Source organism: Phocoena sinus, chromosome 5, assembly GCF_008692025.1.
Source record: "Phocoena sinus isolate mPhoSin1 chromosome 5, mPhoSin1.pri, whole genome shotgun sequence".
Classification (NCBI taxonomy): Eukaryota; Metazoa; Chordata; class Mammalia; order Artiodactyla; family Phocoenidae; genus Phocoena; species Phocoena sinus.
In genome coordinates, this window is record NC_045767.1 from 126,600,802 (window position 1) to 126,624,604 (window position 23,803).

Below are 23,803 nucleotides of genomic sequence, written 5' to 3' on the forward strand. Positions count from 1 at the left end.
GTAATGCACAGAAATCTCTTGCACTCCTATACACTAACAATGAAAGATCAGAAAGAGAAATTAAGGAAACAATCCCATTCACCACGGCAACAAAAAGAATAAAATACCTAGGACTAAACCTACCTAAGGAGGTAAAAGACCTGTACTCAGGAAACTATTAAGACACTGATGAAAGAAATCCAAGATGGTATAAACAGATGGAGAGATATACCATGTTCTTTGATTAGAAGAATGAATATTGTGAAAACGACTCTACTACACAAAGCAATCTACAGATTCAATACAATCCCTCTCAAATTACCAGTGGCATGTTTTTACAGAACTAGAAGTAAAAAAAAAACTACTTCTAGCCAGACAGCCAGACTGAACTTCACTGTCACCTGGTACAGTCATCAACCCTCAGTAAGGAGGATTGGCTCCAGGACCCCCTGCGGATACCAAAATTCAGGGATGCTTGAGTCCCTTATATAAAATGGCATAGTATTTGCATATAACGTATGTACATCCTCCATATACTTTAAATCATCTCTAGAATACTTATAATAGTCATCTCTATAATAATCATCTACTTATAATATCTAATGTAAATGCTATGTAAATAGTTGTAAATACAATGTAAATGCCATGTAAATAGCTGCCAGCATAGAAAATTCAAATTTAGCTTTTTGGAACTTCCTGGAATTTTCTGAAAATTTTCGATTCGGTTGAATCCACAGATGCAGAATCTGCAGATATGGAACGCCCAGATATATGGGCTGACTGTACACTAAATACTACACTAAACCATATTCTACTGGTCACAGTAAGCTTCTTTAACTTCTTATGTGCCTGACTTGCTATCAAAAGTGAAATATACATAAAAATTAGTAGGCAGAAATCAAATATTTTAAATGTATACTTACCATAAAAAATGATCATTTGGTTAATAACTTTTCATTGATTTTAAGGAGGTTCATAGAAGACTACACTAAAATAAAATTTTACAAATCCATGAAACCACAGGCTAAATTTTCTTAAATTTTTTGTTTCGTTACATTTCATCTATTCCAGGCCATTTTTTAAAACCACTTTAATATGAAAAACTAGAAGTCACGGTTCTTTTCCTCCAAATTTAAACTAAAAAAAAATCAACTATATACATGAAGACGTCAAAAAGGCAAATTCCAAAAAAAGAAGTGTCTCTCAAATAACGCATGCTACTTTTAATGCTTTAAGAATAGTTAAACACAAAAAAGAAAGTAAATAGTCAGTAAGGTTACAGAGTGCATCTCCAGGCTAGACTACATGCCAAAATTCACTAACTCATATTAACTTAAATTGCCTTTTACTGGATCAAGAATCTTTAAAACTATTCCCTAGATTCCAAGATACAGCAAGTAGGGCTGGCTCTACTTAGAGCAGCTCTAGTCAAAGGCCACCCAAGATATGCCAAAGGCAATATGGCCAGAAAAGCTTGGATAACTGCCAACAGTTATTCTATCCAGGTCTCTGAAACGCGAAACCTCCTTTCTACCACCCACCCCTCATCCTACCTCCATCCAACAAATACCTAATAATATCATGCACAAACTTTTGAAGAGATAGGGAACTGGCAAAAGGATATGTGTTGATGCCTGAACTAAATACCTAAAATCATTTGATATCTACCTCTCGCTAAATTTTAGCAACCATTATACCCATAATAACAGCAAAAATAGTTTATTGATATTTATATTGCATGCACTCTTTGCCAGGTATGCTAAGTACTTAAAAAATATGAACTCAATCTTCACAGTAATCTTACAATATAAGTACACTACTAATTAATCTCATTTTACAAATGAGAAAGGAGAGACCCAGAGAAGCTTTGTAATTTGGTCAAGGTCACACAGCAAGAAAGTGTAAGTACTGGGGTTTGAACACACAATGACTGGCTCCAGAGTCCATACTCTTACACACTATGATATCCTGCCTCTCTATCCCTATACTTGTTATATCTCTTCTAAACTATCAATATAAAACCTCAAAATATTTAAGTATGGAGAAACACAGTAAAACAAGATACAACCAAAAAAAAGAGATGATAAAAGTCTTTATATATTGATGATGGAAGAAGATCCAAGATGAACTGTTACATGAAGAATGTTGGTAAAGTGTCTGTTTTTAAGGATACTCAGGAAAATGTCCACAGTTTTCTGAGTAGCTGGATTTCAGGTTTGGTGAGGTGTTTTGTTTTGGTTTCAGCTTTTTTTGTGATTGTTTCCTATGCATTTTGAACTAGAATGTGTATGTGTGTGTGTGTATATATATATATATAATTTTTTTTTTTTTTTTTTTTTTGTGATACGTGGGCCTCTCACTGTTGTGGCCTCTCCCGTTGTGGAGCACAGGCTCCGGACGCGCAGGCCCAGCGGCCATGGCCCACGGGCACAGCCGCTCCGCGGCATGTGGGATCCTCCCGGACCGGGGCACGAACCCGTGTCCCCTGCATCGGCAGGCGGACTCTCAACCACTGCGCCACCAGGGAAGCCCTATATATATATAATTTTTATAATCGAAAGTAAAAATTTTTTTCCTCTTGAAAATTAGATTGTAATAAATTACTACTTACAAAAAAGATGACAATGACAAAGAACAACCTTTAATTAAAATATAACAATTCTTCAAAACAATTCTACAGACTATATTTTTAGGCAGAAAGAAGTGGGAAGAGGTTTGAGTTACCTAAAAAACAAAGTGACACTCTTATCCACCTACACTAAAATGTTCAAAATATCAGAATTACAAATAACATCCAATCAGAAATAACATGTGCTACAAAACTATAGAGGAAACAAGGGGGAATGATTCTAGACCATCAGAACTGAAATACGACACTGGCTTCCTCACGCACGTGTAAGCTTTGTATGCACGTTGCACCAATATATGAAGAATCAAGCTTCAGAGTGTTAATCAGTTAACACTAAATTGTCAAGTGCATTCATACGTCATACTCATGAGATATGTAGGCATATTTACAACATTTTTCAGTTTAGATATGATGCAAATTTAAGAGTTACTATTTAATAGTTTAAAAGACCTGGGAGTATATATATATATATATTTATATATTATATATAAATACAATATTTGTGATATATACACGTGTTTGAAGAGAAAACAGAACTGAATTGCCTTAGAGTTACTGAACTGGGAGGTGGTTTGCCAATTCTGACAAACTTTCCACTGTCTTTAAATATAGAGGCTATTCCCTGGTAAATCTGTTCAATTTCATTAAGAAATCATGTTACCATAACTATACCAATCCTTGAAGTTAAATTTTAGTTCCCACAATTTCAAGTAAAAGTTAGTAATTTGCTGTCTACTCATTCCTGTCTAAATGCTATTACTATATCTCTGGCACTTCAAGAAAAAATAAATCTTTCTTTTAGAATGTATATTTGTAGCACATAAGAAATAGCAAAGGCTTATAAGCTGGTCATTTTCTATTGATCAAATAAAAGTCATATCAATTCGTGTAGTCCTGTAGTGGTAAATATATTTAAACTGTTGTGCAACAGATCTCCAGAACTTTTTCATGTTGTAAAACTGAAACTCTATACCCATTAAACAACTCCCCATCTCCCTCTCCCCCTAGGCCCTTTAACCACCATTCTACTTTTCTGCTATTGTTTTTAATTTTTATTTTCCTCTTTAAAGAAAAACTATGACTTTGTTGAGGTTAAAATAAAATTAACATCAATGCAAATAATAATCACCATTTCTGGCGAAGGCCAAATCTGACCATGAAACTCAAGTCTATTGCATTTGCCAAAATGTGAATTATCAAAACCAGACAAGCACAAGACCTAATTATTTAAACAGCCTGCTAAATCAACTTCCAAATGTTGCTGAGGAAAACACTTGCTTCACAAAGTCACTGAAAAATCAGTCTTAAATTGTTACCAACTCTAGATTGATTACGTTTGGAGCTTTACCGTTAGATTAGAAAGTAGCTCTCCATTAGAATAAAACTGTCCTTTACACAGCAATCTCCTTTGATGAGAAAATTTCTGTTTATAACACTTCTTGTCCCTGCTTCAGGCAAATTCAAAGGCAGGGCTTCACTGACGGAAAAGGTAATACAACTGATTACAGAATTTTTCACTGGGATAACAGATAATTGTCCAGCAATAATAAAACTTAAAGCTTAAAAAAAGATGAAGGCTAACGGTGATAATAAAATAAACACTTTGGGAAAACTGCCCTTCCCCAAGAAAATATTTAGCTATTTTTATTTTAAATTTCAACAGAACACAGTCTTGTGACTGTACAGAAGTGAAGACAACTGGACAATAATTACCAGTCCACCTGAGAAGCTAGCTGACTTCAAAAGGTCATTCCTGCCAGGTGTAATGAAATGTTTTAATGATCATCCATTGTAATGAGACCAAAGCTTCCCAGGAAATGTTTCTGGAAGTAAAACTTAAAAGGCAATTTCAAATATTATTTGATCAATCCCTAAATAGACTGAATCATTTTACATACTAATACGCCTTTAATAATCTGCCTGTTACTTTAGTAATTACCCAACAGATATCAAAATTTCTCGATCTCTATTATAAAACTGAAAAATAAGGGTAAAACCAAAATCTTGGAGAAAAGACAAAAATAATTTTTTGTTTCACCTTATCTTTCCAACTAAATATTCTTGGAAGGGTGACAGCAATGAAATTAGTGAGCAGTCACCACTCCACAAAAGTTACCATCACTGAACTATGTATTAAATCTGACACCACTTCTCATTACTAGTTACTCTTCCTACATATAAACAACAGTACTAAGGATACAAATACCAATATTTACAACCTTTTAAGCCTCAAATACATTAACAATTAGTATCAATCCTGAATAAAATAACACTGCAGTCAGCAGACTTCTCAGACTTCAGAGAAATATTTTCTGTGTACCACAGTACTGTTTTCCAAAAACAAACCAAAAAAACCCCCCAAAAAACCCAAACCTATCACTTTGTTGACAAGGTCTTATTTTAAACTAGCGGCAAAATGCTTCTGTCCTATCAACTAAACTGCTGTAGATTTTAATACAATTAATCTTAGGAAATAACTACCTTCAACGTTCTAAAATCATCTTCTACCACTCTCCCCCTTAGTCTACTCCAGCCACTCAAGTCTTGCTGTTCCTGAAACATGCAAAGCAAATGTTCATCTCATGGTCTTTACCCTTTGCCCAAAATACTCTCCCCGCCGCCCCACTTCATCCAAGTCTCTGTTCAATGTCACCTTATCTATGAGGCCTTATTTGCACACCTTCTATAAATCAGTAACTCACATTCAACTACCACTACCTTTCCCCATACTCCTTTGCTTTGCCCCAAACTATTTATCACCAACTATTTTTATTTATTTATTGTCACTTCTTCACTTCCCTAAAGTTTAAGTCTGGGAAGGCAGACTTTGTTTTATTCACACCACTGTATCCCCAGGGCCTAGGACAGTGCCTGGCATATAACAACATTCAGTAAATATCTGTGGAGTAAGTATAAATAAGTCAATGAAGAAACAGCAATGATTTATTTATACTGATTTGTATGGCTAAAATTCAGAGTAGTTAAATTTTATATTTCATAAAATTCATAAGGCTTGCAAATAGTATGACCACATACAGAGATCTGCTAACTTTGTCTATAGGTGGCTACACTGCCTATAGATGGTCAAGCACCCATCCCAGGTCCAGTTGGCTATGGCCAGAAAAGCAAGAGGGCAAGGTAAGGATCACAGAGACCAATACACAAAGGCTGATGCTCCAAAACTGGAAAGAGATGGTACAAATGGCAGACACATTGCTAAGTTTGCCTAGTCTACATTCCACTTATATATTCTCTCTTATAATCAAATCTATCCTTCACTGGAGGAGAAAATTGTTCCCTAGAGCGACTGTCTCTCACCAGCAATACAGCTTACCATGCCTCTTTAGAAGAACTAAAAAAACAAAAAACTATAGTGAATGGCAATCACTAAGGGAAGAATGTCGAATTGGAGGTTATTACCGGTGTAAACCCTCCTTTCAGATCTTTTTGAGAGTTTATGCCAGATCATGACAGATGGAAGAAGGAAATGGGCTATTCATTCAACAAATATTTATTATATACCTTCTAAAAAGATGTTACATGAAATAATTCAAACTGCAGTGTGTGTATGTTGTGTATGTGTGTGCGTGTGCATGTGTATGTCTGTGTGTGTACTGAGAAGGATGCTTCTAAAGAATCTTCTATAAAAACCTATGAAAAAGAAAACCAGAATTAATTTGGAAGATGACACTATCTAAGAAGTGAGGGATCTAGAAATATATAGTGTCAAAACTGCTTCAACTAGATATTACTAGTAAATAGTTATTACTGTAAGATGACCTCTATTATTAGGTAAACTTCACTGAGTTCTTACTATGTGCCAGGCACTTTACAGGTGTTTATTTATTCAATGCAACAAACCTATGATGTAAATATTATTTTTCCCCCATTTGACAGTTAAGGACCTGGGGCATAGTCGAGTAATTTGTCCAGATATATATAGCTGGTAAATTACAGAGCCAGGATTCACACGCAGACATTGTGCTCCAGAGCTTGCACTGGTAACAACTGCACTAAACAGCATGCAGAATACTGTCCACTAAAAATATAATCTTAAAATGGTATATTGGGAGAAAAACTAAACCTCCAAGGACTGTGGTAAAAAAAATTAATAAAAAATACAATACTACTATATTAGCTTTGGTAATAAAACACAGTCATGGACGTTTGACCATTCATCATGATATAATCATAACTGCCTGCAGTGTTTTTCTTTAGGCTGGAAATTAATTACTATTAGATTACTTTAAATCTTAAGATAAAGTTGTTCAGAAAACTTTATCTAGACTGACAGTTCTTTTACACTAGTAGTATTATTTTGTCATACTTAATGTAACACAGATATTCCTAAGTTGGCTGTAAAGTGTTGTTTTGCAAATATACCCCAAAACTCATAGGAAACTCATTCATTCCCTGAATTTATAAAAAGTTGACCTTAAATATGAAGTATGAAGTTACATCATTTGCTAAAGCATTATGATTTATTATTACAGACCTAGAGCTACATGATATTGACAACACTTTTATCCATTAACAATGTATTTAAGGCATGAAAATCTGAATTTACTGAAGTGTCAACTGTCAGCCTTTTCTTATGAGATGTTAATCCTGTTCAAGTGACCTCTCTGAAAGGTTCAGAAATGAAAAACATTAAATCTCATAAACTCCCTCCACTTGAAATAATAAAGGGGCCACAAAACATAACTTTTGGCATGGGGCACATTAACCAACCAGCAGGCTAGAACATTCTTTTTAAAAATAGACACTATTAAAATCTTTTCCAGCTCAACATATCTGACCTAGAATAAACACCCTAACTCACTTTATCTCTGAGGCAGACTCTTGAAAAAGTGTTACCAGCATAATTTGTATACAACTCCTGAAGATGTATGCAACATTTCCTTATTAAAGTAGAAACGGTCATAACATCACAAGGAACTGAAAACAGAAGCCATCTGGGAAACAAGCCGCTTCTTACAGTGATAATAAAACTTAAAAGAACACAAAAGAGAAAAACTGTAATCAGTGTGCAAATAACAATGAGAAAATAATAATGTATGTGTTACAACTTATAATTAACTTTTCCAAACAAACATATTAAAATGAGTATCTTACTTCCAAGTAGCCACCTTGGAAGGTTATATGGTTAGTCCTTTGCTCAAAATATTTTTGGAATTCTTCCCCTGAAATTTCTATCAAAACCAATTTAAAAACACACCAGCTTGCAGATACGCTAAAATCACAGTAATAGTAACCCACTCTTCCTAGCTCAGCTCTCATCCAGAGGCATCAGAATCCTTCTCAAACCCCCAGTTGTCCCACCATCACCCCCAATGTCATCTCCTCACTCCCTTAAGCCTCCTTATCTCTTATTCTGACACTTGGCTTCCCTCCCGTCCCCCATCTCATTCCACTTGCCTCCTCGCTCCCTGCACTCCTGCCACTCCTTTTCTCCTCCTTGAACACGCCAAGCTCTTTCTTGCCTCCAGGCCTCTTGATGCCTGCAGTGCTGTTCTCCTTCCTCTTCCCATGACTGGCTTCTTATCCTTAAGTCAATGTTGCTTCCTCAGTCAGAAGGGCCTGTCCTGACGGCCCAACTTAAGGTAAAACCCTTCCCCCATATACTGTTCCCCCAATTATTCCCTAGCACATCACCTTATTAAATTACATTGCTTATTTATCTATACACTTGTGAGTTAACAGCCCCTCTTACTAGAATATAAGGTTCATAACAATAATGACTTAGTTTTGTGTACTTTCAGTGCCTAGACCAGGACTGAGCACACAGTAGGTGCTCGATAGTGATACTGAATAAATGGCTCCATGCCCAGATGTAGGAACAGTAAATTCTGTCTACCGCTGCTACTTCTATCTCCTCTATGGATTCTATAGACACTAGTCGAGAAGTTCCCCACCATCCTAACTAGGCTGTATGATCAAAGCGCTTATTACTATCATCTTTGACCAAGTCTCATTACATATATGTCCTCTCCTACTTCCAAGCTCCTTCTTATATTCCATACCATGTTCCATGTACCTGTTTGTCAGAAAACAGAGAACCACCCTCTCTATCCAAGCCTAATACACAGTAAGAGACTAACAAATATGTGTTAACTAACATCTTCCCTTAGGGCTCTGGCATGAGTCATTCAGGAGAAGGGCAGCGTCAGAAGACAATACCAAGAGGACGTACTCTGCTGTACCAAGAATTTACCCATCTCTCCTAAAAGATAATAAATAATAATAATAAAATCTCCAAGGACTAAGCTTGAACACACCTCACGTGTTTCTTGAATTCCTTCCCATGAAGTCCCTTTATCTTTCATGCAAACAGCACACACATACACAAACACCTGCCCCTCTCAGGCTCTCCTAACTTCCATATATGTCCAGACAAGCCTGAGTTTGCATGTCTACAAAGCACAGGCCAGTTTTAATTTCCTTTCACTTTTTAAACAAAAGACACACATATTGTAAAAACTGCAAACAGTATAATAGTATACAGAGAAAACAGTAAAAATTCTATCAAGCCCAGTGCCCAGGGCAGTTCTAAACCCTGCACTGTCTGGTCACAAAAATCAGTTTCCTTATTTAGTAACTATACTTCTGCATTGGTCTTAATGTATGAAGTGTTAGGTTCAGTTCTGGGAGTCACACATAAAGAGACATTTAAAAACTGAACTACTTTTAAAGGCAAATGCTCAGGGGTGTGAAGAGAGGCAACCATCAAGAAAGAAACACTTGAAGAAATGGCTTCCAACAGAAGACCCACAAGACTTAAAAGGAAATACAAGTCAGTCACCTACTGGAAAGGCTGTAACGTGTGCGAGGGCTATCCTTTGTTATGCGTGACACTAAAGGATAGAAGGAGAACTACTGGGTCAACTACAGAGAAAACAAACTCGCTGACACACAGGAAGACTCGGTACCTAGGGAGGCAGAGGGCTATTACATTAAGTAACACAGGGGGCGTTTCCTAGAAACCAACCCTGACTAGGATTAAAAACAAAGAAAACCAAAATGTCTCATCAGTTAATTATAACTATTAATCATTTTCATTAACGAAACAATTCTAGAAGAAACGACTATAACTGCAACCCAGCTTCCCATTCATCCCCATCATCATTACAATCATCAGTCAACAGTTATTGAACATGTACGGGGAATTTTAATATGATCTTGAGTAAATAAGACCCAGAGTTGTAGCGGTTTTTTTCCTGGTGAGAGAGGTTCATGATTTAACAAAGTATATGACCTATTTGTATGTTCTTAAACTGTACCACCGTGAAACATAATATGAAGACCAAAAATTTGGCCTTAAAAAGACTATATGCAGTTCCTTTTAACATAAATTGTACCACTTTATCTTAACAATGAGGTATGAAACAAAACCAACTATACTTGTTATATACTTGGTTATATACTGGTTAAAGTTACTAAAGATTCCTCCAGAAGTCTTTGGTAAATTTAACATTCATTATTAAATTTTATAGTATTAAAATATTATAAGTAATGTGCCAACTTCAAAGTGTTCTAAAGATACTTTCAGCATCATAAATAGAACTGAAGCTTGATATCATATATTATTAACACTGACATTTATTTCCAAAAAGGATTTGACCTATGTTGACTGAACCCTGAAAAAAGTGAAAAGACCAGTAGTTGGAGAAAAGCAGATCTGTCACATTATTTAGTCAGTGGCAGTTCCACTGCAATTTAGCCTTAATCTTTTTGATGAAGTGATCTAAATAACAAAAGATCCATACGAAAAATATTTTTAAGAAATAAAAGCTACATAATGTTCCCAAACATTAGTGTACAAAACGGGATTCGATGGTACACGAGAAACATCCATAAGGCATGTGAGAATCCCTAAACATCCTGAATTCAAAGTCTGGGCCTAGAAGGCACATTTTTAAAATCTCACTTATGATGTTAATGATTAGTTTAGAAACTAGTCATAGTTTTAAAAGTAATCTCAGTCACTCCCATTTACACAAGTCTTTGATTCTCTCTTTAAGAAACACATACAAACTCGGTTGTCAGTAGTAAAAACTGTCACCTGTTCCCAGAAAACAGAGTATACTGGTTTAAAAGCATTACAGTATTACTACTCAGTCTGTCTGGTATCACATCCTAAGCCTAACCAATTACTAGCTGTGTAACTTTGAGCATCTTATTTAACTGCTCTGTCTCTCTGTTTCTTCACCTGCAAATCAGAGGTTTTAAATCATACTTCCTCAGAGGGTCACTATGAGGATTAAATAATCGAACATGTGCAAAATATCTACATCAGGGCCTAGACAATAACAGGGGCTCAATAAATGTCAGTGTATTGTCATTATTATTATTTAATATAGGAAAGAAAGGAGACCCAAGTGAGTTGGAGCCGTCAAACATTTCAAAGAGCACCTAGTATATAAATGTGCCCTGATGGATGGGTAGGGCTAAATGGTACTGTGCATGAAGCATAGAGACCAAGGACTTAAGGGTTCCAAACAGGCATTCTGGACTGTAAACTCAGTTCTGTCAAGTGGGCCTGACGGGATTAATATATTAAATGCAGGATTTTAGAATTCCTGCCTCGGCAACGTGCCACCCTGAAGATGAGGAAACAGCCTAGGAGGGAACAAGCCATTGATGAAGTTTGGAAACACCTCTGTCTGCTAAGCTATCAAAGTGTCACTCTGAGAATTAGATACGAACTAGAATCTTCCAGAATGAATAAAGGTACATATAAACAGAAATGCCTAGTATAAAAAGATCAAAGGAACCATTCATAGAATATTTGGAAGTCAGTAGCATGGAGATTCTTCAAGAGAATGTCCAAAGTCATGAAAATTACATGTATAACAATGCTTGTATTTATTTACAAACTTCTTTCTCCAGAACATCCCTAAGGGTTGCTAGTTAAGGAACAAAGCATTTGCTTTCTAAAGGATATTTGTCCTCCAGTATGTTTTCTCAAGAAGAAAACACTTTCAGAACATATCTACAATCTCCTCTGGCTAGCATTACACAACCTTAGTAAATGTTTAAGTTTTATCATCTCTAAAAGTTAATATCTCAGAAATCATTTGAGAAATACTGGTCTAATACTGTAACTGGATTCTCAATGGAACCAAATCACAACACTCAAGCCCCTATGGAATCAACCGTAAATGGGATTCGGTTGTTAATGTCATTAAAAAAAAAAAAAAAAAAAACTTCCTCTTTTGGTAAATCAAAATTTACCCAAGATAATTATAATGAAGAACAGTGGTCATTGTTAAATCACTTTTTGAATCCTAGGAAAAAGTGTTTAACAAGTCACAGAATTCAAATAACAAACGGTGCAACTTACTACCTAGTTCCAAACACTTCACATCATATTAAAAATTTTACAGCATAGTAAAGGGCAATTCCGCCTTCCCTCAACTTTAAGCACATAAAATACAAACATCCCTGGCATTCTGACTCTTCCTGTCACCGAGGTTACCAACACTTACGCTCTCTGCTGCTTCCACCCAGGTAAAATGAAGAAATATATCGTGCCACACGTTAGGATGCCTTCACAGTGCCTGACTCACTATGCTGTGAAACACTGGAAACCGTTGTGACTTGTTATGCTCCACTGGCTAATAACAGTTGATATGAAAACAGTGAGGTTCCTAAGGGTGAATTTTACTATGTCCAGGGACCAGGCCAAATACCTCATGTCTCTTTGTCACATCCCTAAGGGGAGCTAGAGAAGAGTAGGATTTAAAATTCCACAATATATCAGGCTGCTGGAGAAACTCCAAAGAAAACAACCTGAAATCTATTAAATGTGATTTGCTTAATTTTTCAGAAAGTTTATGACAGGGCACTATGCCAAAAACTATTCCACAAAAAACAAAAAAACCTTTCGCCATGTAATTGGAAGTCATATGTTAACAGAGAGAGGAAATCCGTTTGGAAATAGGCAACAAATGATAGAGGATAATTATTAACCAAAGCTCTAAATGAAAAAATTCAAATAAATAGCATCCCCCCAGAAGTTAAAAAATCATTTAAAGAAGGTCAGCACATCTTTATTTTGTACATTCTCATGCAAAATGGAAAAAAAAAAGAGCCACTTAAAAACATACAGAATCCTCTGTAGAATACCTGTGATTAAGCCCTGTAAAAAAGGAGAAAGATGGAAATAGGCCCATCTGACTGGAAAAGATGAAAGTTTGTCCAAACGTGTGCTAGCACAGGTATGAGGAAACTGGCTTTCTCGTTGTGGGTAGGAGTGTCTCTATAGAGATATTTGGCAATATCAATCAAAATTACAATTGCATACAACTCTTTGACTCAGCAATTCCATTTCTAGGAATCTATCTCACAGGTATGCTCATATATATGCCATATACAGATAGATATAGTTATTGATGCAAAAATTACACTACAGTGTTACTAAAAGAAAAAGATTAGAAACAACCTAACAACCTAATTGTCCATCAATAGGAACTGGTTAAATAAATTATGATAAATCCAAATACAATGCAGCTGTACAAAAAGAATGAGGATATATTTACTGACTTGGGGTTAAGTGAAAAAAGCAAAATGCCAAAAAAAAAAAGCAGATTTTTAAGGATACTATTTGTGTTGGAAAGGGGGATGATGAGGATATACGTGTATTTTCACACATCTGTATAGATTATCCCGGAGTGTATACACAGGAAACTGCTAACACTGGTTGCTTCCAGGCAGAGGAAATGAATGACGGGACAACAGGAGGCTCTTTCCTCTAAACGCTATTGAGTCATTTGGCTTTCAATGCATATGAATATCTTACCTAAAGAAAAGCATAAATTAACCAAACTTTAGAAGGGGGAAAAGGGTGAAGGGTGAAGATTTCTTGAGTACCAAATCTGACCCAGTAAACAACTGTTCCCATTGTGACCTTTTTAAAACTGCCTCTTTCTTTTTCTCTTTCAATCTAACTTGTTCTTTCCCTCCCATCAAGTCCCCAGTTCATTTTACTCTCCTCCATTTAGGCTGGACAAGGACATTTGCTGCAACTGCTCAGCCCTGCCGGGTGGACTAAATGCCAGTGAGGTTGATGAACTTTGTTCCAGTAATTATCACACAAAATGGGTAACAAACTCAGCTGTAAAAGAAATCTGAGTATTTACAGAAGGATAGATAACTCCACTTATGCAACAAGAAAGAAATGATAATAAGGTGACAGAAGATGGGGAAGTGAAGATTTGAGAGATTCCATTTTAATACTATAAAAAATTCTTCCAAGCCTGACTTTAAACGTTCATTCAATACTGTCTGCTCTGTCCATACCTAAATATTTTATTACCTTTAAAAAAAAGAGTATCTATGCTATAAAAGTGATTTTCCCACTCTGTAATTTAAAAAACAAACCTGAATTCCCAGCAGGGCTATACAGTGGCTCTGCACCCAGAATACCTAAATTAGGGGTCACCACACCATGGTCACTGCTCATTACTTTCTTAAACTAATGTTTTCTTTTCATTCCCAACATTATGTCACTTATTTGCAAATCTATACATATATTAACATTTCACATGTGAGGATCTTGTTTTGTCAAGTTTTATATCGTATACTCAATATTTCTACATTTCAAAAATTCAAACAAAGGCCTAGAGTCTCACCTCCTAAAGCTGAAACATAATTATCTCTTATAAGATGCCAAACAGGGGCTTCCCTGTTGGTGCAGTGGTTAAGAATCCACCCGCCAATGCAGGAGACATGGGTTCAAGCCCTGGTCCAGGAAGTTCCCACATCCAGCAGAGCAACTAAGCCCGTACGCCAAAACTACTGAGCCTGCGCTCTAGAGCCTGCGAGCCACAACTGCTGAGCCTGAGTGCCACAACTACTGAGCCTGCACACCTACAGCCCATACTCTGCAATAAGAGAAGACACTGCAATGAGAAGCCCGTGCACCGCAAGGAAGAGTAGCCCCCGTTCGCCGCAACTAGAGAAAAGCCCCGCGCAGCAACAAAAACCCAACGCAGCCAAAAATAAAATAAATAAATTTTTTAAAATAATAATAAGATGCCAAAGAAACAACCTCTTTTTATCTGGAGCAATGTTTGCTCCTAGATTAACTAGCTCATATCGTATTTCTCCTCCATGCAGTTGTAACTGGGGGAAAAGGCCATGACCAGTCTTGCAGTGCATGGGAACCTGGGTAAGAGCTACTGCAAACAGGATATTTCAGACAAAGACTAACTGTATATTCAGATTAACTATATATTCACACTGCAGCCTAACCAACAATCATCACAAGCTCTTTGCATTGAAAGTTCTCAGAAATGACTGAAAACAAGTCTATAGACTTTGGTTATTCTGAGTTTAAGTAGGCAAATATTAGACCTAACTCATGAGTAGGTGAATAGCTTGTATGAAAATCTCCCTTACTTAGGTCTAAAGTGCTATTCTTACTTCACCCAATCTCTACAATATTGTTTCTTCCATCAGATACAAAAATCCTGCATACCAGTAAAATTCCTGTTAACCAATAACTTTCCAAAATGCCCAATATTCATTAAAAACTAAAAAAAAAAAAAAAAAAAAAAGCCTTTTTTTCCTCAAACTATTAACTTACAATAAAACATACTGATAAAGATTTTCATTTCTTTACAAATAACAAACCAGAAAAAAACCTTCAGAATTATCTTGAGATTCTTGACCCTCCGGACCACAAATGACAGGAAACTGCCACATGGGGAAAGACAGGTCTCTGAGCCCCCCACAAAAGGTGATTAATATTTTAAAAGCAGAGGGTGAACATACATGTGAAATGTACATTATGCAGTTAAACAAGCTAAATTATCAACTTTCTCACTTGGCATAATAACAGGGTAGTTGGAAGGGAATGTAAAAGAAAATACTCAACAGCTTAAAATTAACAATGGGCCCATTTATTCAAGGGAGGATGGTTCTCCCATTTCAGCTTGAGGACTGAAAGTCTCTTTCTGCCTGCCTCTAGGAGGGAAACTCTGCAGCTGGCCTGTCTGGAGAATCACTCAGCTATATTCACAGCTTCACTCAGACTCAAGCAATGGCAGGAAAAGTCTTCGTCTTCACTTTGAACTGAAAACCAACACAGAGAAATACTGACTTTGAGGTGTTCAGATTTCATTCTTCAAGGACCAGTTCAATTAATTTCTCCTGTAGGAAGCCAAACCTCTACCCCTAAACAGATATGAAAGGTCTGTGCCCACTGAAACTGAGAAACACTTATCTGTATCTCTGTCATTCCATCAAATATTGTCTTGTGACAGTTCTTATGACATTGTCTAGTACTGTATTTATTTTTCTCCCCAACCTTTGTACTCCCCAATGCTTTGTCTCTTCTTCAATGGCTTCTAGGAAGTATCCTTTTAATTACTGAATGAATAAATTCACAGCAAAGTGTTTTCACGGCTCTTTCTCTGTTCTATGTAATACTCCTAAACAGGACTCCATACTCCAGGAAATGGTACATTTCTTCTGCTTTTCAAATCCAACTAAAATCTTGTCTGACCTGGTAACAAATGATCCTCCCCTAACTGTTGAGAATCTAAATCTCTATTATTTGGGTATTAAAATGCCTGACCTGATTTTATCTGCTAAAGAAACACCATAGATGTGTTTGAGAATTGGGAGATCAACTTCAGGAAATCCAAATACTGACAGCTAAGGGAAAAATTCTAATGTCATACATCAGAAAATAACACAAGGAGAGTATTTCAATTTTAGGATGCTGTACTTAAAATGTTATTCACAAATACACTATCTTTCTTGTAATTCCATCATGAGGGTCAGCAACTTGCCAAAATATGGCCTTGAATTGTGCAACAAGTCTCCTATTTCTTCTTATAAAATATATTGGCAAAGACCAACAAACCCACACTGCTACAATAAAACCCATCCTCACATACCATGGCTTCAAGGCAATTCCATAAATACAGGGTCATAAAAAGACAGCCTGCAAACTCCAGTAGCCAACACACCACTTTAAGGATAGGAAATTGAAGACAATGACATGGGATCAGGCAATTACAGCAATTTGAGGATCTTTTCAAAAAGTTTGCAACAATCACCTACTAGAAATCACCTAGAATCACCTAGAAACCCACCTACTAAAAAAGTATGCAAAACTCATACAGAAGAGATGGGGAACAAAATCTGAGAGTAATGTTAAAATTTTACAGTTTGTATGCTTTACGAATCAAGTCATAATCCATATATTCCTATGCTGGTAACGAAATCTCAAGAAAACAGAATGTTCAAGTCCCAGCCAATGGCTTATTTATCTCAAATACATTTGATATCACAGAGTTCCAATATTATAAGGAAACGCAAAGAGCCCTTTGGAGTTCATCATAATAATACATGACCAGGGGAAATACTGTACACGTTTGAACTATATATAGATGCAGGTTCCTAGCGAAGCACAAACCTGTAAGTTTATTTTTCTTTATCAATTCCAACAGACTGTAAGTAAAAAAATATATAACTGCTATGTTCCCTAAAATTATGGGGGATTTGATGTTTCAAGTCTCTAAATTTTTTCTTTTTAATTTCATATTATTGTAAAAGATAACAACTGAGAGAATACCATGCCAGACCTTGTTAAGAATTCCACATACATTATTAAAATAAGAGAATCACTAAATTACATATTTTAAGGCATGCTTTCAGGTTTTAATTGCTTCTTGATACTACTAATTAAATAATCTGGTGACCACTGAAATATATCCCAATAATTTTACATAATTAAGGCAGAATAAATATAACCAGAGAACTAATTAAGATGAGGTATAACATTAATAATCTTACTGCCACAATATGGATTAGTTATTAGGCACCCATCTTTATTAGGCAATGTTTCTGGGCCCGTTTAAACTGAACCACACAAGGGGTTAAAAATAACCACAATGAAAGGCCAACAGCCTAGCTGCACAGTTGCACCAACATTCCCTCTCCTCGCCAATCCAGAATGAATTGCATGCCCCACTGCACAAGGCCCAAAAAGGTCACAGGAGATGGCAGAGACTTTTGTAAGAGAACAGAAATAACTCAGCAGCTTTGTTACCGTAGTCTCTTTTAATCAGTGTGTTCAAAATCCTTTAATTAACACTCTGTCTACACAAGGAAAGCATTTCTTCTGTGCCAGGAGAGGGCACATATGTATGTACACAGTGTTCTGTTGTGTCAGCATCACAACATGGAACTCAGATTGTCTGCCAGGAAACTGAAGCACAGAGAACTTTTTTAAAGGTATGGTACAACATTTACATACTCCATTTGCACTTCTACAATCAAACAACAAAGTGTGTTGCATGAGGTGTTAATTTGTTTCTACACTTTTTTTGCAGGAAAAAATGGAAACATTTAAACCATAATTTTCTTTAGTCCATTATCATAAACTAGGATATTCAAAATTAATCTAAAATAATGTAAACAGAATGCGAAAACAGACAATATTCAAATATTCTTCCTTTCTTCATGATTGCTCTTCAGTAGGAGGCAAAAAGATACTGCCCCCCTCAAACAGGAATAAATCACAAGACACATTTTCACACAGATGCTTTACATTTAAAATTTCATCCAACCAGGCAAAGTCTTAAAACTTTCAGGCTGGATTACATACATGTGTTTCCTTGTAAAATCTGAGTAACTGGAATCAAGATGGAATTTGATAAAGATAACTATTTTAAAAATCCATAGCCAAGGGCTTCCCTGGTGGCGCAGTGGTTGAGAATCTGCCTGCCAATGCAGGGGACACGGGTTCGAGCCCTGGTCTGGGAAGATCCCACACGCCGTGGAGCGACTAAGCCCATGAGCCACAACCACTGAGCCTGCGCGTCTGGAGCCTGTGCTCCACGATGGGAGAGGCCGAGATAGTGAGAGGACCGCGCACCGCGATGAAGAGTGGCCCCCGCTCACCGCAGCTAGAGAAAGCCCTCGCACGGAAACGAAGGCCCAACACAGCCAAAAACAAATAAATAAAATTAATTTAAAAAAAAAAAAAAAAAAAAAAAAAAATCCATAGCCAAGAAACAAGGAAAACTTCATTAGTAAACTGGGATTGAAGTATTTTAATAGAGATACATAATTGTTACAAACTTATTTTTAATCTTTCAAAATCGAGTTGGATATACATACTGTAAGAAGCAGTGTGTGTGTGTGTGTGTGTGTGTGTGTGTGTATATATATATACACACATATATAATTAAATAATAAGTACATATATAATTAAACCAAAAGATAACTCTCTAAATATCTAACTAGAGAAGCAATCTACCTAAATTTATGATAAAGCTTACTGGGGAGGAAGCAGAGCATTAACTGCTTGAAAGCCAGTTCTTCCACACCAGCCATGGGAGCTCACAGCACAGTTCTTTACAATGAGAATAAAACCACTACTTCACAGGTTGGTGTGAGAATTAACTGAGATGAAGTAAAGAACTTGGCAAAACCCAAAAGTTTGCTGGTAATGCTGTTGGGGGAATAGATTTTTTTATGTATTACACAAAAGTGCAAACTGGCATAACCTATCAAAATTATACATATATAATTATGTATATATGATATCCACTGAAGCATTACTTGTAATAGCAATACTGGCAACAGTATAAATGCCTTTCAATAGGGGATTACTTAAATACATTTTACTTCCCTACAAAAGAATTCTATACATCTGTTATTAAAAAAAAAAAAAGAAAAAGAAAAAAACTCTAGTAACAGGGAAAGCTCTCTAAGGTAAATTGTTGAGAAAAATGTAATGTGTGGAACAGTGTGTATTAAGATGCTACCATGTAAGTAAAAGGGGAATAGATATTCATATTTATTTGAATACACAAAAAACCCTCTGAAATGTTATACAAGTAATTAATAGCAATAATTACCTACTGGAGAGGAAAGTGAAACAATGCCTGACACCCAGTCAAACCTCAATAAATGAAAGCTATAATTACTCCCTTCATCAGTGTCATTATCATCATGAAAACATATCATTAAAATATATACACAGAATACATTCAAACTAAATCCATGAGGTAAATAGCCAAATCTTAAGCATTCAAAGGCTGACTATCTAGTTGGCCATCCAAGCCCTTCGTTTTCTCTTCATAGGTAAGTAGCTTTTGGCCATTTTACTGTAGACTAACCCCTCACCAGAGAGCGAGCTGAGGAAATAACACCAAAAACAGTCATTTTATTCAATATTGATCAACAGTTTCTAATAAACAGCTTTTGGAGCTGAAAGGGACCGTGAAAATCCCAGTGTAAACTTCTATTACATATGAAGAAACTAAGGTCCAGAGAACTCCCCAAATTAGCCACAGTTCAAAGATTTGGAGTCTGTCCCCCCAGTTAAATGCTTTCAATTTTATTATTAAGACGGGGGAAAATAAGCTTAATTGAAATCAATTATCCTTGCTAAATTCCCTCCCCAGCCCATCCTTTACTATACATAACTAAGTTTGCTGAGATCATATTCCATAAGCAATTCTATTAAGTAGAGCGCAGGTCAACCAGAGAATTCAACAACTCGGCCGTGATGTTTCTAGGACTATGCATTGAATGAACATCCACAATAAAATCTGTAAAGTTTGCTTACGCTAGAGATTGTCAGAGGCATGTTGAAATCCTTGCCACCTTGTAGCCGGAAACCCCAAGGAGCTGGGCCAACCAAGGACACACTGTAGTTGCTCATGGTTCTAATGGCTCAAAGTCCAATGCCCCAAAATGAAAGAAACTGTGAAAGAAAATTAGATGGTTAACAAAAATGTTTATTTTAAAACCCATTTCATATTTCAACTAAATGATTTTCAGTATTTTGTTTTGGGGGGAAGAGGGGATATGCAAAATAAGTCATATTAAGTTCTCATTTCAGTCAAAGAAAAGGAATCTATGAGCTAATACATATTCTCTAAGCTCATGCCAATTTCCATAGTCTAAAAATTCCATATCAGAGTATATTTCTAGACATTTGATCAGTTTTACAACTTGCTACACTACAATTTGTGGCTTCTTGCATACAAACTTTAATTCAAAGTACTTTACAACACTTCATTTTATACAAAAAAAGAACAAAACTTTATTTCAGGTTTAATTCAAAATGATTTTCCCTGTCCTTCTGCCTGCAGTTAGCAAGAGTCCTTCAATTTCACTTACTTAAATTCTAAGTTATCCTAACATATGAAAAGAACTACAAATCGGTAGACTCTCATTCATGCTTTCCAAACTCTAAATTCTTTAAAACGAGAAGTTGTTTTTTAATGCATAAAACTATTCTCTCCAATTATCAAGTACAACTTGTATTTCCTCTTCTGGGGACATGTTATTTTCCACGCAAAGAAATTATTTACATTTTCTTCAGACAGGCAATGATGGGCAATACTCTAGCACAATGATATTTCAATCAGAACGTGCTTTTTGTTTTATATACACACCTCGTCAGGCAAAGTGGAGTGAGCATTTACCACACAGTGTATAAGTCTGACTAAACATGGTAGGAATAAAAGGTGAATCTTAATGCATGAAAGAATTAGAGCTTTAGAAAAGAACCAGCGCTTCAGTGCTTTCTTTCTTCTGTGTTTTGCTGGAAGGGCGCTCATGACTCTCATGGTAGTACTTCTATATAACAAAAAAAAAACTAAAGAAAAAATAGTGTGACTCGGAGTTTGGTGTTGGTTGTTATGGTGGTTATGTGTGAGTGGGAGAAACTGGGAGGAATGGAGGTCTTCTAAAATGTAATACTAAGACACCTATTATTTCCCTCTTTAAACATAATGTAACAGATGTGTAATAATTTTAAAACCACATTTTTTTTAAAAAAGCTGTTTCAGACACACTTCCTTGGAAAATCTGTGCTATTCAGCCAAATCATCACCTATTATCTGTCTTAAAATATTATTCCATTTTTTTAACCCATTGAAAATTTCTGTTTCATCACACCAAATTAACAGTGGCAGATGTAGATATGAGAATCACTGGGTATATTAAAAGCAAACAGATTCCATCTTCTCATATGGAGAAAATGAGGCAAAACTTTCATATAAGTCCAGTTCTTAAAGAAAAATCAGTAAAAATCTGCCCTGCATCTGCCCAGAAACAAAATGGGCTTTTCCACTGGCATAGTAGTTCACTGAACTACTAGCCAATAATACATTACGTCAATACTGATGCAACAAACACTAAAAAGATGAAAAGGCCAAACCAGAGATCAAGCTATTTGATATATGTGAAAAACAAATAGTAAGGAGCCACATAGTCTAATTGCTTTCTCACTGTAATAAAAGTTTTAGAGAACTTGTAGAGAAAGACTGGATAATGGCACACAATATAAATCAAAAGTGTGTAAAGCCAACAGATATTTCACAGGCAGCCTACCCCTCCTTCTTTTTTAATCTTTAACTTTTTGTCAAGAGAAGAATTTGAAAGTTAGGTTCCACTTCCTCTAATCCCAATGTTCCCTACAAGAAAATGTGTTTAATTCATATATCAACCTATGTACCTGCAGCTTCCTTTACTTGTGAGTTCCCTTCCTGATTTCTCCCATTTGTTATTAAAATCTCTAGCACTGGCAAGGTCACCGCCACACTACAGAACCAGCATCAGTTCATTTCTAGTGTCGTTTCCCTTCCAGTACTCTCCCTTTGCTAGCTTCACGTGCCTTAAAATATTCTGAAACCAAAGCAACTGTTAATACTATTGGCCTTTTCCAGGTCTGGTAATATTAGTGCCCGAACCCTTCCTTAAATACCAAGCAGGCAGGAAATATTGAGCAGCCTTTCTGCTTTCAAGCACGTAGAAAATGTTGGCACTTCTGTACCGTGCTGGATTGTCTTTTAGGGGAAAGTCCAAACAATGTCTTCGCTCTAGTACTTAGGCAGGAAGCCTGGCATTTCCCACACTCCTAGCCCAGCTTCTTCGGTGGGTGGGAGAAGGGAAAGAACTCATGATGAATTTCTCCGAGAAGGGTCTGAAATTAAAGCTGTATCTTGAGATCCTCTTCTTCCCCAGATTGAGCGACTGTGATGGTAGAGTGGAAGAACTAAAGCCACAGGCACCGGGTGAAAGTAGCCGACGAGACAGTTTTCCAGCAGAGAGGTTCACGCCTAGCCCTGTTTGCCAAATAAGGTTCCCAAGCCGGCTGCTCCCTAGGCAGGCGGCTTCCAACGTCCCCGTGGTCAGGAAGGCAGACTTGGGAGAGGCTCTGGCGATCACACCCGAGACCTACCCTGCCCAGCGCAGCCACAAATTTTCTTTCCAAGGACTGCCCTGTCCATACGCCCTTCCTTTTCCCACTTACTGTCAAACGAACGGGACCACAGTCTTTTAAAAAAAGCCCCACCAAGTACGCGAGCACTAATAAATCTGGCGTTCATGACAGATTTGTTTCTTAAACAAGCTTTATTTCTGGACGCACGGAAGTTGTCCCCTAACAGGTTACACAATCCTAAATATTCGGGGGAAAATAAATGCTTCTCAGTAGCGTGAGAGCAAATAAAAAATCAGCACGCCGTTCCCGTTTAGACCCGCTTCCTCCCCACACCCCCGGGAGACTCGCGCAGGACGCGAGTGTCTCGGGACGCCTAGGTGCGTGCCCGGCGACGCCGCCGCTCTCGTCCCAATCCGCCCGAGCTCCAGTGCCCGTCCTCTGGTCTGGGGCCCGCTCCCACGCCGCTCTCCCACCTCCGCTGATCGGCGTCCGGCAAACACCTGAGCAGCCACCTGGCGCGAGGCGCGCCCCCTCCTCTCCACTAGCTGGGCTTCCCTCCACGCGCTCTGCGTACGGCGACCCCTTCTTTCCCTCCTCCCTATCGGGGATCCGAGACGCGCATCGCCGGCGGGCGGCCACTCACCTCGGATCCGGCGCGGCGATGCCTCCGCCTCAGACGAGCGCTGACAAGTGACTCGTGGTGTGTACGCCGTCCCCACGGCCTCCGGGAACTTCCGCCTCCTGGCTCCCCAACCCCACAGGCCCCGCCCCCGAGCCAAGGCACGCCCCCTCCTCCCCGGCCACGCCCCCGGGCCGAGCAGGGGTGAGAGGCGCTGGGAGAAGGGTGCTGCGGAGCCTAGCGAGCGGGCTTGCTTCGGCGCCTAGCGAGCGGGCTTGCTTCGGCGAGCTGAAGTAAAACAGTTGCGCTACAGACTTTCGGTGGCAGTAGTCTTAGGGGGTTTTGAGCAGTACCTGGCAAAAGTCCGCTCCCCCTG

General features: G+C 37.5%; 1 protein-coding gene across 5 annotated transcripts in view; it reads right to left on the bottom strand.

The window, feature by feature from the left end:
- Positions 1-23,551, bottom strand: part of PDLIM5 (PDZ and LIM domain 5) — a 220,156-nt gene extending 196,605 nt beyond the window's left edge. For 4 of the 5 annotated variants that reach the window (XM_032631935.1, XM_032631934.1, XM_032631938.1 and 1 more), the window contains exons 1-2: positions 23,452-23,551; positions 20,202-20,339 (exon numbers count right to left, since the gene is read on the bottom strand). In XM_032631935.1, the coding sequence (XP_032487826.1) occupies positions 20,202-20,297 (96 nt within the window). In that variant the 5' untranslated portion in view covers positions 20,298-20,339; positions 23,452-23,551. The remainder of the gene's footprint in view (positions 1-20,201; positions 20,340-23,451) is intronic. The other variant, XM_032631936.1, reaches the window with a different exon arrangement.
- Positions 23,552-23,803: the final 252 nt, after the last annotated feature.